General features: G+C 45.5%; 1 protein-coding gene across 2 annotated transcripts in view; it reads left to right on the top strand.

The window, feature by feature from the left end:
• Positions 1–2,370: 2,370 nt before the first annotated feature.
• Positions 2,371–18,623, top strand: part of RAB28 (RAB28, member RAS oncogene family) — a 167,058-nt gene continuing 150,805 nt past the window's right edge. For both annotated transcript variants that reach the window (XM_038745820.1, XM_038745821.1), the window contains exons 1-2: positions 2,371–2,514; positions 15,165–15,261. In XM_038745820.1, coding sequence (XP_038601748.1) covers positions 2,440–2,514; positions 15,165–15,261 — 172 coding nt within the window. In that variant the 5' untranslated portion in view covers positions 2,371–2,439. The remainder of the gene's footprint in view (positions 2,515–15,164; positions 15,262–18,623) is intronic.

Raw genomic sequence — 18,623 nt, 5'->3', positions numbered from 1 at the left:
GGACTTCCCAAGCGCTTAGTACAGTGCTCTGCACACAGTAAGCGCTCAATCAATCAATTGTATTTATTGAGCGCTCAATAAACGATGATGATGGTATTTCTTAAGCGCTTACTCTGTGCAAAGCACTGTTCTAAGCGCTGGGGAGATTGCAAGGTGATCAGGTTGTCCCACGGGGGGGGGGGGGGGGGGGCTCACAGTTTTTAATCCCCATGAGGAAACTGAGGCCCAGAGAAGTTAAGTGACTTGCCCAAAGTCACACAGCTGATTGAATGAATGAATGTTGCCAACTTGGACTTCCCAAGCGCTTAGTACAGTGCTCTGCACACAGTAAGCGCTCAATCAATCAATCAATCAATTGTATTTATTGAGCGCTCAATAAATGATGATGATGATGGCATTTCTTAAGCGCTTACTCTGTGCAAAGCACTGTTCTAAGCGCTGGGGAGATTGCAAGGTGATCAGGCTGTCCCACGGTGGGGGGCCTCACAGTTTTTAATCCCCATGAGGGAACTGAGGCCCAGAGAAGTTAAGTGACTTGCCCAAAGTCACACAGCTGATTGAATGAATGAATGTTGCCAACTTGGACTTCCCAAGCGCTTAGCACAGTGCTCTGCACACAGTAAGCGCTCAATCAATCAATCAATCAATTGTATTTATTGAGCGCTCAATAAATGATGATGATGATGGCATTTCTTAAGCGCTTACTCTGTGCAAAGCACTGTTCCAAGCGCTGGGGAGATTGCAAGGTGATCAGGCTGTCCCACGGGGGGGGGGGCCCTCACAGTTTTTAATCCCCATGAGGGAACTGAGGCCCAGAGAAGTTAAGTGACTTGCCCAAAGTCACACATCTGATTGAATGAGTGAATGTTGCCAACTTGGACTTCCCAAGCGCTTAGTACAGTGCTCTGCACACAGTAAGCGCTCACTCAATCAATCAATCAATTGTATTTATTGAGCGCTCAATAAACGATGATGATGGCATTTCTTAAGCGCTTACTCTGTGCAAAGCACTGTTCTAAGCGCTGGGGAGATTGCAAGGTGATCAGGTTGTCCCACGGGGGAGGCCTCACAGTTTCTAATCCCCATGAGGGAACTGAGGCCCAGAGAAGTTAAGCGACTTGCCCCACACAGCTGATTGAACGAATGAATGTTGCCAACTTGGACTTCCCAAGCGCTTAGTACAGTGCTCCGCACACAGTAAGCGCTCAATCAATCAATCAATTGTATTTATTGAGCGCTCAATAAACGATGATGATGGCATTTCTTAAGCGCTTACTCTGTGCAAAGCACTGTTCTAAGCGCTGGGGAGATTACAAGGTGATCAGGTTGTCCCACGGTGGGGGGGGCGTCACAGTTTTTAATCCCCATGAGGGAACTGAGGCCCAGAGAAGTTAAGTGACTTGCCCAAAGTCACACAGCTGATTGAACGAATGAATGTTGCCAACTTGGACTTCCCAAGCGCTTAGCACAGTGCTCCGCGCACAGTAAGCGCTCAATAAATACGATTCCCCCTCTCCATCCCCCCATCTTACCTCCTTCCCTTCCCCACAGCACCTGTATATATGGATATATGCTTGTACATATTTATTACTCTATTTATTTATTTATTCATATTACTTGTCCATATCGATCCTATTTATTTTATTTTGTTAGTACGTTTGGTTTTGTCCTCCGTCTCCCCCTTTTAGCCTGTGAGCCCACTGTTGGGTGGGGACCGCCTCTACATGTTGCCAATGTGTACTTCCCAAGCGCTTAGTACAGTGCTCTGCACACAGTAGGCGCTCAATCAATACGATTGATGATGATGATGATTTTGTGAGTATGTTTGGTTTTGTTCTCCGTCTCCCCCTTTTAGCCTGTGAGCCCACTGTTGGGTAGGGACCGTCTCTATATGTTGCCAACTTGGACTTCCCAAGCGCTTAGTACAGTGCTCTGCACATAGTAAGCGCTCAATCAATACGATCGATTGATTGATTGATTGATTGATTGATTACAACGCTCTCGCGCGCCCAGAGCGATTCCCCTAGCAACGGCCTTCGGCGGCTTAGCAACAGGCCCCGCCCCCTCTGACCTCTGACCCCTCCCCTTAGTTACCGCAGCCCCGTGACGTCACCGGCGGACCGAACCATTCAAATAGGGGACGCCTTTCTCCCCCCCCGTCCCTCCCCGGCCTCCTCGGAGCCGGCACCCACGTCAATCCTCTCTCTTTATTAATAATGATAATTATTGATTATGTGGCACCATTCCCGAGTCCTTAAACGAAGGTTCCCGGCTTCCCCCCTCGCTCTCCCCGTCCCGTCCCCCCCCGCGCCGGTCCCGACGGTGGTATCTCCCCCCGTAGTGACAGCGGCCGGGGCGGGGGGCGTGAGGGGCCGGCAAGATGGCGGCCGGCGAGTGAGCCGCTGAGGCCGCCGACCCTGGGCGCCGTCCTTTCCCGCCATGTCCGACTCGGAGGAGGACGGCCACGATCGCCACATGAAAATTGCGGTGCTGGGCGACGGCGCGTCCGGGAAGGTCAGCCCCAGGCGGCTCGGCCCGTGAGCGCGCGCGTCCCCTCCCCCGTGAGCGCGCGCGTGTCCCCCCGTGAGCGCGCCCCCCCGTGAGCGCGCGCGTCCTCTCTCGTGAGCGCGCGCGTCCCCTCTCGTGAGCGCGCGCGTCCCCTCTCGTGAGCGCGCGCGTCCCCTCTCGTGAGCGCGCGCGTCCCCTCTCGTGAGCGCGCGCGTCCCCTCTCGTGAGCGCGCGCGTCCCCTCTCGTGAGCGCGCGCGTCCCCTCTCGTGAGCGCGCGCCCCCTCTCACTCCCTCCGTCGTACTTACTGAGCGCTCGCTGTGTGCAGAGCACTGTACTAAGCGCTTGGGAAGTACAGTGCTTGGCACATAGTAAGCGCTTAATAAATGTCATCATCATCATTATTATTATTATTATTATAAGTCGGCAGCAGATAGAGACGGCCCCCCCTCCCCAGCAACGGGCTCGCAGCCCGTCCTCTGCCCCGAATCCCTCTCATCATCCCAGCACGCCCCTCCCCCACCACGTTCATTCATCATCATCATCATCATCATCATCAATCGTATTTATTGAGCGCTTACTGTGTGCGCAGCACTGTACTAAGCGCTTGGGAAGTACAAATTGGCACCATTCATTGATTCAGTATGTTGCCAACTTGGACTTCCCAAGCGCTTAGTACAGTGCTCCGCACACAGTAAGCGCTCAATAAGTACGATTTTTTTTTGACATTTATTAAGCGCTTACTATGTGCAAAGCACTGTTCTAAGCGCTGGGGAGGTTACAAGGTGATCAGGTGGCCCCACGGGGGGCTCGCAGCCTTCATCCCCATTTTACGGATGAGGGAACTGAGGCCCAGAGAAGCGAAGTGACTTGCCCAAAGTCACCCAGCTGACAGTTGGTGGAGCCGGGATTCGAACCCATGACCTCTGACTCCAAAGCCCGGGCTCTTGCCACTGAGCCACGCTGTTTCTCAGCGTGATTGATTGATTGATTCAGTCGTATTGAGCGCTTACTGTGTGCAGAGCACTGTACTAAGCAGGCGCTCACTAAATACGATTGATTGATTCAGTCATATTGAGCGCTTACTGCGTGCAGGGCACTGTACTAAGCGCTTGGGAAGTCCCAAGTTGGCAACATATAGAGACGGTCCCAACCCGACAGTGGGCTCACAGGCTAGAAGGGGGAGACATTCTTCCCTTCCCCACAGCACCTGTCTATAATAATAATGGCATTTATTAAGCGCTTACTATGTGCTGAGCACTGTTCTAAGCGCTGGGGAATTTACAAGGGGATCAAGTTGTCCCACGTGGGGCTCACAGTCTTCATCCCCATTTTACAGAGGAGGGAACTGAGGCCCAGAGAAGTGAAGTGACTGGCCCAAAGTCACACAGTTGACAAGGGAGCCCACTGTTGGGTAGGGACCGTCTCTATATGTTGCCAACTTGTACTTCCCAAGCGCTTAGTACAGTGCTCTGCACACGGTAAGCGCTCAATAAATACGATTGATGATGATGAAGTGGTGGAGCCGGGATTTGAACCCATGACCTCTGACTCCAAAGCCCGTGCTTTTTCCACTGAGCCACGCTGCTTCTCTAATTTGTACATATTTATTACTCTATTTTACTTGTACATATCTATTCTATTTATTTTATTTTGTTAGTATGTTTGGTTTTGTTGTCTGTCTCCCCCTTTTAGACTGTGAGCCCACTGTTGGGTAGGGACTGTCTCTGTGTGTTGCCAACTTGTACTTCCCAAGCGCTTAGTACAGTGCTCTGCACACAGTAAGTGCTCAATAAATACTATTGATTGATTGATTCATTCATTCATTCAATCGTATTGAGCGCTTAGTCGGTGCAGACCACACGGCCCCAACATCTCTCCTCAGAGCCCGCCATTGGCCTCCAGCAAGCGCTTAGTACAGTGCTCTACACACTGTAAGCGCTTAGTAAATAGGAATGAATGGATAATTCATTTGGGATCTCTCCCCCTCACGCCAACCCCAGGCGGTTTTGTGGGCCTCTCCTCAGCCGGCCCCAACGTTTCTCCTCAGAGCCCGCCATTGCCCCCCAGCAAGCGCTTACTACAGAGCTCTGCACACTGTAAACGCTTAGTAAATAGGAATGAATGGATAATTTATTTGGGATCTCTCCCCCTCACTCCAACCCCAGGCGGTTCTCTGAGCCTCCCCTCAGCCGGCCCCAGCATTTCTCCTCAGAGCCCACCATTGCCCCCCAGCAAGCGCTTAGTACAGTGCTCTGCACACTGTAAACGCTTAGTAAATAGGATCGAATGAATGGATAATACATTTGGGATCTCTCCCCCTCATGCCAACCCAAGGCGGTTTTGTGGGCCTCTCAGCCGGCCCCAACATTTCTCCTCAGAGCCCAGCAATCGCTTAGTACAGTGCTCTGCATGCAGTAAACGCTTAGTAAATAGGAATGAATGGATAATTTATTTGGGATCTCTCCCCCTCACGCCAACCCCAGGCGGTTCTATGGGCCTCTCCTCAGCCGGCCCCAACATTTCTCCTCAGAGCCCACCATTGCCCCCCAGCAAGCGCTTAGTACAGTGCTCTGCACACTGTAAACGCTTAGTAAATAGGAATGAATGGATAATTCATTTGGGATCTCTCCCCCTCACGCCAACCCCGGGCGGTTTTGTGGGCCTCTCCTCAGCCGGCCCCAACGTTTCTCCTCAGAGCCCGCCAGTGCCCCCCAGCAAGCGCTTAGTACAGTGTTCTGCACACAGTAAACGCTTTGTAAATAGGATTGAATGAATGGACAATCCATTTGGGATCTCTCCCCCTCACACCAACCGCAGCCAGATTTGTGGGCCTCTCCTCAGCCGGCCCCAACGTTTCTCCTCAGAGCCCGCCAATGCCCCCCAGCAAGCGCTTAGTACAGTGCTCTGCACACAGTAAACGCTTAGTAAATAGGATTGAATGAGTGGACAATCCATTTGGGATCTCTCCCCCTCACACCAGCCGCAGGTGGATTTGTGGGCCTCTCCTCAGCCGGCCCCAACGTCTCTCCTCAGAGCTGCCAGTGCCCCCCAGCAAGCGCTTAGTACAGTGCTCTACACACTGTAAGCGCTTAGTAAATAGGAATGAATGGATAATTCATTTGGGATCTCTCCCTCTCACGCCAACCCCAGGCGGTTCTCTGGGCCTCCCCTCAACCGGCCCCAACATTTCTTCTCAGAGCCCACCAATGCCCCAAGCAAGCGCTTAGTACAGTGCCCTGCACACTGTAAACTCCTAGTAAATAGGAATGAATGGGTAATTCATTTGGGATCCCTCACCCCAACCCTAGGCGGTTCTCTGGGCCTCCTCTCAGCCGGCCCCAACATCTCTCCTCAGAGCCTGCCAATGCCCCGCAGCAAGCGCTTAGTACAGCAAACGCTCTGCACACTGTAAACGCTTAGTAAATAGGAATGAATGGATAATTCATTTGGGATCCCTCCCCCTCACCCCAACCCCAGGCAGTTCTCTGGGCCTCCTCTCAGCAGGCCCCAACATCTCTCCTCAGCGCCCGCCAATGCCCCCCCAGCAAGCGCTTACTACAGTGTTCTGCACACTGTAAACGCTTAGTAAATAGGAATGAATGGATAATTCATTTGGGATCTCTCCCCCTCATGCCAACCCCAGGCGGTTTTCTGGGCCTCTCATCAAACGGCCCCAGCATTTCTCCTCAGAGCTCACCAATGCCTCCCAGCAGGCACTTAGTACAGTGCTCTGCACACTGTAAACACTTAGTAAATAGGATTGAATGAATGGACAATCCATTTGGGATCTCTGCCCCTCACACCAACTGCAGGCGGTTTTGTGGGCCTCTCCTTAGCCGGCCCCAGCATTTCTCTTCAGAACCTGCCATTGCCCCCCCAACAAGCGCTTAGTGCAGTGCCCTGCACGTAGGAAGCGCTTAATAAGTAGAATTGAATGAATAGACAATCTGTTTGGGATCTGTCTCCCTCCTTTCCCCGTCATGCCAATCCCAGGCGGTTTTGTGGGCCCCCCTCAGAGCCCGCCATTGCCCCCCACCCGCCAACAAGCGCTTAGTACAGTGCTCTACACAAAGGAAGTGCTTAATAAATAGGAGTGAGTGAATGGACAATCCTTTTCGGATTTCCCCAGTTTTTTCCCCCCACGCCAACCTCAGGTGGTTCTGTGGGCATTTCCTCACCCACCTCTCACCCCTAACAGTCCTCCTCAGAGCCCACCATTGCCCCCCAACAATTGCTTAGTACAGTGCTCTGCACACAGAAAGTGTTTGATAGATAGGATTGAATGAATGAACAATCCATTTGGGATCTCTCCCCTTCACGCCAACCCTAGGTGGTTCTATGGGCCTCTCCTCAGCCGGCCCCAACATTTCACCTCAGAGCCCAACATTGCCCCCCAGCAAGCGCTTAGTACAGTGCTCTGCTGAGTACAAGGCCCTGCTGAGAGCTCACCTCCTCCAGGAGGCCTTCCCAGACTGAGCCCCTTCCTTCCTCTCCCCCTCGTCCCCCTCTCCATCCCCCCCATTTTACCTCCTTCCCTTCCCCACAGCACCTGTATATATGTATATATGTTTGTACATATTTTTTTTACTCTATTTATTTATTTATTTATTTTATTTGTACATATCTATTCTATTTATTTTATTTTGTTAGTATGTTTGGTTTTGTTCTCTGTCTCCCCCTTTTAGACTGTGAGCCCACTGTTGGGTAGGGACTGTCTCTATATGTTGCCAATTTGTACTTCCCAAGCGCTTAGTACAGTGCTCTGCACATAGTAAGCGCTCAATAAATACGATTGATGATGATGATGATGCTCTGCACGCAGGAAGTGCTTGATAAACAGGACTGAATGAATGGACAGTCTTTTCGGGATCGCCTTCCCGCTCCTCCTCACGCCAACCCCAGGCGGCTTTGTGGGCCTCCCTCACCCGGCTCCAGCAGTCCTCCGCAGAGCCCGCCATTGCCCCCCAACAAGCGCTTAGTACAGTGCTCTGCATGCAGGAAGTGCTTGATAAATAAGATTGAATGAATGAGCAATCCGTTTGGGATCTCTCCCCCTCCCCTCCTCCTCACCAGGTGGTTTTGTGGGCCTCCCTCACCGCCCCTTGCCTGCAACATTCCTCCTCAGATCCCCCCACTGCCCCCAACCATCAGAGAAGCAGCGTGGCCTAGTGGATGGAGCCCGGGCCTGGGTTCTAATCCCCGCTCTGCCACTTGTCTGCTGCGTGACCATGGCCAAGCCACTTCACTTCTCTGAGTCTCAGTTCCCTCGTCTGTCAAATGGGGATTGAGACTGTGCGCTCCATGTGGGACAGGGACGGTGTCCAACCTGGTTTGATTGTATCCACCCCAGCGCTTAGTACAGTACCTGGCACACAGTAAGCGCTCAATCAATACCGCAATTATTGTTTCGGATCTCCCCCTGCCCCCTCACGCCAACCCCAAGCGGTTTTGCTTGCCTCTCCTCACCTTACCCCCATGTCCCTCGCCCCTCATTGACCGTCCGCTCTTCCCATAGTGGCCAAGTGCTTTCCATGCCCACTTGCCCAGTTGAGGGGCTCTGTGATGATCGTCTTCACTGGGGCCTCTAGTGTGGCCACCGGGCTCCCCCGAGGTAGTCCAACTCACTGGGTGGTCAGCATCAACCCTGCAGTTCTGGGCCTTCCTTTCTTTGGAGATGGCTAATAATACTACTGATAGCATTTGTGATCAATCAATCAATCAATCAGTCAATCGTATTTATTGAGCGCTTACTGTGTGCAGAGCACTGTACTAAGCACTTGGGAAGTACAAGCTGGCAACATATAGAGACGGTCCCTACCCAACAGTGGGCTCACAGTCTAGAAGGAGGAGACAGAGAACAAAACCAAACATACTAACAAAATAAAATAAATAGAATAGATAGGTACAAGTAAAATAAATAAATAGAGTGATGTTTAAGTGCTTACTATGCACCATGCACCGGGGTAGATACAAGCTAATCCAGTTGGACACAATCCCTGTCCCAAATAATAATAATAATTATGGTACTTGTTAAGTGCTGTTCTAAGCCCTGGGGGTAGAACAAGGTAGTCAGGTTGGACGCAGTCCTTGTCCCACAGTCGTACTCCCCATTTTCCAGATGAGGTAACCGAGGCACAGAGAAGTGAAGTGACTTGCCCAAGATCACATAGCAGACATGTGGTGGAGCCGGCATTAGAACCCCTGACCTCCTGATTTTTTATAATGGCATTTGTTAAGCGCTTACTATGTGCAGAGCACTGTTCTAAGCGCTGGGGGTGGATACAAGGTGATCAAGTGGTCCCACGTGGGGCTCACAGTCTTAATCCCCATTTTACAGATGAGGTAACTGAGGTTCAGAGAAGTTCAGTGACTTGCCCAAGATCACACAAGCAGACGTGGTGGAGCCGGCATTAGAACCCATGACCTCCTGATTCCCAGGCCTGTGCTCTTTCCACTAGGCCACGCTGCTTGGCTGATCTCCCAACCTCCTGTCTCTCCCCGCTTCAGTCTATACTTCACTCTGCTGCCCTGATTGTCTTTTTATAGAAACGCTGTGGGCATGTTACCTCCCTCCTAAGAAATCTCCAGTGGTTGCCTATCAACCTTTGCATGAAGCAAAAACTCCTCACCCTGGGCTTCAAGGCTGTCCATCACCTCACCCCCTCCTACCTCCCCTCCCTTCTCTCCTTCTCCAGCCCAGCCCGCACCCTCCGCTCCTCTGCTGCCGCTAACCTCCTCACCGTGCCTCCTTCTCACCCGTCCCGCCGTCGACCCCCAGCCCACGTCCTCCCCCTGGCCTGAAATGCCCTCCCTCCACAAATCCGCCAAACCAGCTCTCTTCCTCCTTTCAAAGCCCTACTGAGAGCTCACCTCCTCCAGGAGGCCTTCCCACACTTTCCCCTGCTCCTCCTTCCCTCCCCATCGCCCCTACTCCCTCCGTCTGTTCAACCCCCCCCACCGCCCCACAGCACTTTTGTGTATATGTACATATTTATTTTATTAATGATGTGTTTTATTTACATTGACGCTATTGATGCCTGTCCACTAGCTGTTTTGTTGTCTGTCTCCCCCTTTCTGGACTGTGATACCATTGGGTAGGGATTGTCTCTATTTGTTGCCGAATTGTGCTTTCCAAGCGCTTAGTACAGTGCCCTGCACACAGTAAGCACTCAATAAATATGATTGAATGAATGAATGGTACTCCGGTGCAGGCAGGTGATACCTCCTTGCAGGATTCTTCTTGCCAGCAAACCTCAATTTTAAGTTTGAGGCCCCACAGCAAGGGTTTTTTAAAAAATCAGTTTCAGGTTTGAATGTATGATTTTGGAATGCTGTGTCTGCCCCATTTCCCCCCCTTTTTCTCCTTTCCCTCCCTCTTCCCTTCTCCTCCTCCCTCTACTCTTCCTGTTTGTTTTTTTTATTTTAATAATGGTATTTATTAAGCGCTTACTATGCACCAGACACTGTACAAAGTGCTTGGGTAGATACAAATTAATCAGGTGGGACACAGCCCATGTCCCACGTGGGGCTCACAGTCTTAATCCCCATTTTGCAGGTGAGGTAACTGAGGCACAGAGAAGTTAAGTGACTTGCCCAAGGTCACACAGCAGACAAGTGGTGGAGCTGGCATTAGAACCCAGGTCCTTCTGATTCCCAGGTCTGTGCTGTATCCACTTGACCATGCTGCTTCTCAGTTAATAATAATAATAATTCCGGTACTTGTTAAGCACTTACCATGTGCTGAGCACTGTTCTAAGCCCTGGGGTAGATACAAGTTAATCAGGATGAACACAGTGCCTGTCCCACTTGGGGCTCATAGTCTCAGTCCCCATTTGACAGATGAGGTAACTGAGGCCCAGAGAAGTGAAGTGATTTGCCCAAGGTTACACAGCAGATGCGTGGCGGAGCTGGGATTAGAACCCGTGACCTTCCGACTCTCGAGCCCATGGTCCTCTTCCCCTCTCCATTTCTGCTTTATCAGACATAATGTGGTTTATTGTCTGTAAGTGATTTTTTTTTTGGAGCAGGATGGAAAGAGTTTGATCCCCTTTGATTAGTAGAAGAAGATCTATTGGGAAGGGAGGAATTTGGCACACTGCCTCACTCCTTTTACTGCTGCATATGAAATGTTCTTCTCCAGCACATTTTCTCATGAAGTCCCAAAATGATTGAGATGGATGGATTTTTGAAAAAGCGAAAAACAAATCTGCATACCCTTATGGTCTTCATTTAAACCACCATCACCTTAAAGTTTTATAGTAAATTATGATTTCCCAAGCACCTTCAGCCACCCGTGTTCGAAACGTTTTTATGGATCGCTTAGCGAGGGTTATGTAGCACAAGTGTAGCGGCTCAGTGTCGTATTGACTGTTAGCTCATTGCGGGCAGGGAAGGTTTCTGCTAATTCTATTGTATTCATTCATTCAGTAGCATTTATTGAGCACTTGCTGTGGCAGAGCACTGTACTGAACACTTAGGAGAGTACAATGCAAAAATAAACAGACACACTCCCTGCCCAGAATGAGTTTATGGTTGTATTATACTCTCCCAAGTGCTTAGAACAGTGCTGTGCTCATAGTAAATGTTTAATAAATACCTTTGATTGAAGGATACTGGTCTAAGTTCACTTTTCACCTTTCCATTCTTTACTTTTAATGCATGCCTTTTAATCAATCAATCGTATTTATTGAGCACTTACTGTGTGCAGAGCACTGTACTAAGCGCTTGGGAAATACAAATTGGCAACATATAGAGACGGTCCCTACCCAACAGTGGTTAATCCTAACACCCTTTTCCTCTGTCACAATTTTTTTGTAATTATAATAATAATGGAGGTATTTGTAAAATGCTTTTTGTGTGTCAAGCAGCGTTCTGAGCACTGGAGTAGATTCAAGGTAATCATGTTGGACACATTCCCTGCCCTACATGGGGCTCATAGTGTAAGTAGGAGGAAGAAGAGGGATTGAATTCCCATTTTATAGATGAGGAAACTGAGGCACAGAGAAGTTAAATGATTCTCCAAGGACACACAGCAGGCAAATGATGGAGCCAGGATTAGAACCCAGGTCCTCTGATTCCCAGGCCCGTGCTCTTTCTAGTAGATCCCACTGCTCCTCAATTAGGAAGAATGTGTTCTTTTGAAATGATCATAAAGTCATATTTGTCCGTCGTCATATTTGTTCATCCATTTCTCTCTCTCACTAATCTAGTTCTCTTTCTCATTTCCCTCCCAATCACAAGTTTCCTTTTCTATTCCTGTTTCTCACCCTTTGTTTGGATTTTCCAACACCAGTTGAACTTTCCTGTTGGAAGAGGTTTAAGGTTGAGGTTCAAGAACAACAGTTTCTGCTCTACCCTGTGAAGAGCAATTTAGAAGCAGGTGTGACTGTTGCTAGAGAGCAGAGATTTTTCATTATTGGAAATATAACTTGAAACTAAGATGAAGTTGCAAACAGTTATTCCTTCAAAATTATATTTAAGGGTTCATAGTGTACTGTCAGATTTCATTATATCAAGGTAATAATAATAATTGTGATATTTGTTAAGCCCTTACTGGGCGCCGAGCATTGCACTAAGTGCTGGAGTAAATGCAAGATAATCAGGTCAGACATAATCCCTGTCTCATGTAGGGCTCACAGACTGAGAGGGAGGAAGAACAAGTTTTATTTTGCAGATGTGGAAACTGAGGCTCAGAATAAATGTGACATCCAAATTTATGCAGCAGGCAGGTGGCAGAGCTGGGATTAGAACCCAGGTCCTCTGATTCCCAGGCCCGTGCTCTTTCCACTAGGCTAAATATTCTTTTTTTTGTACTGTACACTTTGACGAAACACATTTATTTATTAGAATTACTCCAGGTGTGAAAAGTGTCTGTATGTAGGAAACGTTAAATAAGGAAATGAAAGTGTTTCGGTTGTTTCTTTTTTTAAATGGTACTTTATTTTAATTTTAATTTAGTTTTTAAAAAATTCCTGGCACTCTTCTGAGTGTCGGGGTAGGTCCAAGACCAGATTGGACACAGTCCATGTCCCTCCTGGGGATCACAGTCTTAATACCATTTTGCAGATGAGGTAACTGAGGCACAGAGAAGTCAAGTGACTTGCCCAAGGTCACACAGCAGACAGGTGGCAGAGCTAGGATTAGAACCCAAGTCCTCTGACGATCAGGCCCAGTCTCTCTCCACCGGGGAAGTCGATTAGATTCTTACCTGTTGGAGATGGATATGTAGAGAAGCAGCATAGCTCAGTGAAAAGAGCCCGGGCTTTGGAGTCAGAGGTCATGGGTTCAAACCCCGGCTCTGCCAATTGTCAGCTGTGTGACTTTGGGCAAGTCACTTAACTTCTCTGTGCCTCAGTTACCTCATCTGTAAAATGGGGATTAAGACTGTGAGCCCCCTGAGGGACAACCTGATCACCTGGTAACCTCCCCAGCGCTTAGAACAGGGCCTTGCACATAGTAAGCACTTAATAAATGCCATCATAATAAATGCCATCATATAAGGAAGTTAAGTTTTTTTTGTTGGGGTTGAGATAGAATTCAGTTAACACTTCCAGGTATGTTAAGAGGAGATTCCTTGGGATGATAAATTGATCGGCTTTTTGCCTTTGGTAGAAGATGTCCGGGCATGGTTTGCCACTCGTCTATATGCTCTTGTCAGGATGCATTTAGTCACAGCCTTACATTGCTAGCTTTTCACTACAAAATAGAGTGGGCATTAAAATCTAAAAGCCCATTTGTTGAAGGGAAGATCGTAATCACAGAGAAAAAGGGGCCTCAGAGTGCACTTTATGTTTTATATATCCTGAGCTGACAGGAGTTCGGCGAGACGTAATGAATATTTATAAATTGGTTTGAAAAACTTGCGTGAAAATGAAAAGCATAATAAATGTATGAAACAGTATCAGTCAGATTTTTTTTAACCGTAGGTATTTCAGCGTACAATATGGAAAATGTCATAAACTTGTATCTATAACGATAGCAGGTACAGTTGACCGATTTTTTTTCCATTAAGGTTCGGAATTCCTGTACTGATGATTCCTCAGAGTATGCTAAGCTAGTTATTGATGAGGTTGAGGAACTGTCAGAAACAAACAGTATTACCGCTTCTCTCGCGGTAGTTTTATTTGTCGGCTCTTTTATCATTGCTGACCCGTTTGTATTACGAAAAGAATGGTCCTTTTTGAATTATTCGTTGCATCCAAATAATAAAAATATCTATTGTACTGGAAAATGTTTTCAGACTAAGTGCAATTTGTTTATTGAAATTCGGCCAAGTTTTATTTCTGCAGTGCTTTTCTTGGATGTCTCAGGCTTTGTTGCCAGAAGGGCTGGTGAGGGTAGTTTTAATTTTTAATGCTTCAGAGTGGAGTCTCCTTTTCCCAATTTTGGGACTTAGTGGAAATATCATTTTACTCCCATTTGGAATTGAACAAATAAGGATGTTAAGTGTAAAATGCTAAAAAATGATTAGCAGTACTCCCATTTGGAATTGAACAAATAAGGATGTTAAGTGTAAAATGCTAAAAAATGATTAGCAGTTAACTTCATGAGCCGGGTGAATTCTTTCATTTAGAAATAGACTCCTGAAAGAAAGCCTCTGATTTTTTGAGTTGGATCTTATGATTCGATTCCTAAAAAAAGGACAGATCCAGCATCCGTGGCTATCTTGTTTTTTGTCTATGTGCTCATGCCTTAAATTTTGCCAAATTTGAACAAACTAAATTTTTAAAATGACTGTGTTGAGAATTTAAAGCAAACATTTCAAAAATCTGCTGTCTTCCTATTTTATAGGCCTTAATAACACGGACTGTCCGAACTGGACAGGATTAAGAAAAACAAAAGCTCATTCAGACCGCTGTAATTGAACTCTGGTCTCTGAAGGATGAATTTTTTTTTTAATTGTAACATGTAATTTCAGTATTTGAAAATCCTTCTGGAAGCAGGTTGCATTTTTCTCATTTCCTGTTCTGTAACCATCTTATCAAGGTAGAATATCTACAGCCTCAGAAAATGCGTGTAGAATTTTGTCATTATCAGTATTGAACGGACAGAGGTGGAGGTCACTCTCATATTTACTTGTCTTTATTCAACTAATATGAGTAAGTGAACGTAATGCACTTTTAGCAGTGTAGCCTAGTGAAAAGAGCATATCCCTGGGAGTCAGAGGACCTGGGTTCTAATCCTGGGTCTGCCGTGTGCCTTTTGTGTGACTCTGGGCAGGTCACTTAACTTCTCTGTGCCTCAGTTACTTTATCTGTATTATGGGGTTTAAATACCTGTTCTCCTTTCTACGTAAACTGTGAGCCCTGTGTGGGACAGGGAGTGTGTGTGACTTGATTATGTTGCATCTTCCCCATTGCTTAGAACAGTGCTTGTCGCATAGGAAGCTCTTAACAAATTCCATTATTATTATTACTCAAAAAACTGCAGAGATGAATTTTGTCCGTGCCCTTTCTGATGTGAGAGCAGTTGGCAAGTGGAATTTACCAAGTAAGGATCTTACCCAACCTTTTTTTCTCTTCCCCCCACCCCCTGAACTCTCCTTGATTTCCTTCTGCCAGCTCTTCCCAAGATTGAATTAGTTCATCTTTCATATGGTTCACTACTTTTAAAATATAAAATTCACTTGATATGATTGTGTGTTTTATTTTTTAGACCTCCTTAGCTATACGCTTTGCACAAGAAGCTTTTGGGAAACAGTACAAACAAACTGTAGGACTGGACTTCTTTTTGAAAAGGATAACGTTGCCAGGTAAAGGAATAAATAGTCTTAACATTGGAGGTGGTGGAAATAGTACTTCTAGGAAAAGCCCAAGTCAGAAATGTATAAAATAAATCTGTGCTTCTTGGGCTGACAAATCTATATATAACCAGCAGTTTAGCTCGGGGAAGATAGTGTTCATCAGCATTCCTTGTTATGAAGACCTCGCCTTGGGAGATATGTGGGAAATGTTTTTTAAAAAATAAATGTTTTTGTCTGTTGAACATTAATGACCATTCAATCATTTATTCGTCTTAGGTTAGACTGCTGTATGTACTGGAGGATAAGGGCCTTTCGCGTGTCTTTTTTTTTTTTTCTAGGTAGCTTAAAAGATATTCTTCAAAATGCTTTCATTTTCAACAAGTTCTATGTGCAATTCAATAATACAGATTTGCGTGGGAAGGCGCAGAAAAAAATATTATGGCTTGAAAGTATATTATTTTAAGTAGACTACCCCAAACTTGTATTTTTTGAGGGGAAAAATATAATGTAGCTATGGAACCACTGTGCTGTAATATGTGAATGCTGTTTTATGCAAGGCAGCATGAAATTGCTGGCATTTAATAGACCACTAAAATTTAGGGTCTCAAGGCACTCATAAAAATACAGTTTGAGCATTCAAGATGTTTCAGTTCCCGACGCAAAGAAACTATTTAGATGCCCGTTTGCAGCACGCTGCATGGAAAAGGCCAAGAAATAATAATAAAAAAAGAATGGGGGCTGCTTAAAGGCTATTCCTCAACAATTGGGGGACTAAAATGGGCTATTCATTCACTTGTGGTCGTTCAATTTGTAAGCATGAAAGTATTCCATTAAAAGCAATTTATCTCGGTGAGCTGCTTAAACCGAAGCCAAAAAAGAGATTCGAAGTATTAACATTGTGGGCAGTTTTGAGTAAAAATTCTTCCCATTTCACTTTGTGTTTGGGATGGTGGTGGGGATTGAGGGGATCTGTTATCAAGAAAGGTAATTTGTTCTGTATGAAATGTACCAACTTTTTTTCCCCAAAGCATTAAAATCCAATAAGAAGGCGTAATGCAAAATATCTCAAAACAGGGATTATTCAACACGCTGTGCTAATAGTCTATTTCCAAGATTATTGATGTGGTAAAACCCGTCATGTAAAATAGACTATGGGAGGACTGCAAGCAGGAAGAAATAAATCCCATCCCTCAAGGTTGATTTTACTTATATTGTACTGGACAGTAAAAGATAGGACAAAATCTTGAGTGTTTTCTTTTCTATGTATTTTCTTTGAAAACGTGTCAATAAGGGCTGCCTCAATTTTTCTTCTTCCTGCAGTGCCAGTGTTATATACAGAATACTTAGAGGAATTGCTAATGGAAAACATACACAAATCATGCAGTGTGCATGCTGTGAACTTGTATTTTTGCAAGGGTTTTTCCATCTCTGCCAGCTGTTGTGTATACAGAAGCTCTTAATACACCATTCAACTTCATACTGTTGCTGTTGGTTTGTAAAAGCATCCTCTTATCCCTGCGTAGTCCCTTAATGGTTTTATTTCATCAGTCAAAGAGGTTTAAGTAATAAATAAACATCTTAAATATTTTAAAATGACTTTTTTGTATTTAAAAAAAAATTAGTGGAATAAAATGATTCCCGGTACACACGCTTTAAATCACATAATATAACTTCAGTCTCCGGAATCATTTTAACTATGTACATTTGTTTCCAGCTATGCAGATTTTGGGTTTGGTGTAGAACCAGAAAGTACTCAGGTCTGGGACTGACATTAGGAAATGTGTGCTCTTAGTGAATGTGTATTTTAATTTTCCTGATTAAGTTTAGTTTTGATGGGCACACTTCCAAGAAAAAAAAAAATGATGCTTCTCCCCCCGCCCCTCCCGCAAACGTCTGGTTTTTGCAATTGATTGAAAATTGTAGTACAAAAATTGCTCTTAAAGTTTTGTCATGCAGTCAAAATAAGTATATCCAATATAAAAAGTTTGAATAAATGAATCATTTTTTTCCCGCTTCGGGTACGTTTTATTTTCAATAACTTGCAGTTCATTTCCATTATCAGTATTAGAATCCGAAAAAAATACAGCGCCCTCGAGGAACATTTTATAATATAGCTAAGAAACTATATTCAAAGCTTAACCAAAGTGGAATAAAATTAAGTGTATGGCCCAAATACAATTTAACTGTAGTTTCTAGTGTCCAGCTCCTCACAGAGTCTCTCCACTGAGCTGTTACGAGGTGATCGCTTTTCAAATTCCGACCCATTTCCGTGTATTTCACGATCCAGGGTGCTGTATAGTCTGGATGCAACCACTGTGCAGATTTTACAGCTTAAAATAGTGGATGTGTTAGTCAGAGGTTTTGCTGTGATAGAGCTTCCTAAGAGCCATAGTCAAAATGGTTTCAGGAAGGTTGTGGGCACAGTCCAGTAAACAGGGTTCTACTGTGAAAAGGATTTTAAAGTCTTCTGTACAAGAAGTGGGCCGACTTGTGTTTTGAGTTCCCTCTTGACTGGGCAGCACTTTAAATAAGGTTAACCAAGGCACCAGGCATACATTTAATAATAATAATAATTACAGTATTTGTCAAGTCGCTTACTATGTGCCAAGCACTGTTATAAGATCACCGGTGAACTGTCCCTGTGGCCTTCATTTGGATCAGAACTAACCAACTTTCCCCTACCTCTACTTGTCACTCCATTTATTTTTATTTGTAGTTGCAAGCCATTTCTTACCAAACTCTGTGACGATTTTTTCATTGGGAATCTTATAGCTCGAAAGTGATTTCATTGTTAGTAATTCTGTGTTCAGACCCTTGAACTTGCTGGAGGGAGCAAGTTCATGTTTTACTACAGTTTAAATTATTTAAAAAAATTTCTGGTAGTTAATAAACCTCAGATTTTGGCATTGTTCTGATATTGAGTGGTGCTCTGGGTATGTTTGCCTGAATATAAAATTCATGTTATTATTGGAATCACATTTTGCATTTGATTTTTATACGGATGAACCAAAGTCAAAATAGCCTATATTTTTCTCTTATGTTTGGATAAATATTTTTTAATACTGATGTTTGTTTTAAAATTACTGAAGCAACAGATGTTGCAAGGAATGTGACGTGATCTGGGAAGCTTCATATATATTTCTTGAATTATCAAGGAAGAAGTGCATTTTTTATCTTCTAAGCTGCCCTAAGTATATTGCTGACTGTTCTCTTTGAACTGACATAAGTTCCATCAAAGTAGGAAAAAAACACTACATTTTGAATGGAAATTAGACCATTTCGTACTTTTCAGAGAAATAAAATTCAGTTTAAGATTTACGGTGTTGGAACAAGTGTAAGCAAGTGTTTGAAAGAAGATGATATTCGAAAAC

This window comes from Tachyglossus aculeatus, chromosome 4, assembly GCF_015852505.1.
Source record: "Tachyglossus aculeatus isolate mTacAcu1 chromosome 4, mTacAcu1.pri, whole genome shotgun sequence".
Classification (NCBI taxonomy): Eukaryota; Metazoa; Chordata; class Mammalia; order Monotremata; family Tachyglossidae; genus Tachyglossus; species Tachyglossus aculeatus.
The sequence above is the reverse complement of the archived record's forward strand: the minus strand, read 5'-3'. Positions and strand labels throughout refer to the sequence as shown.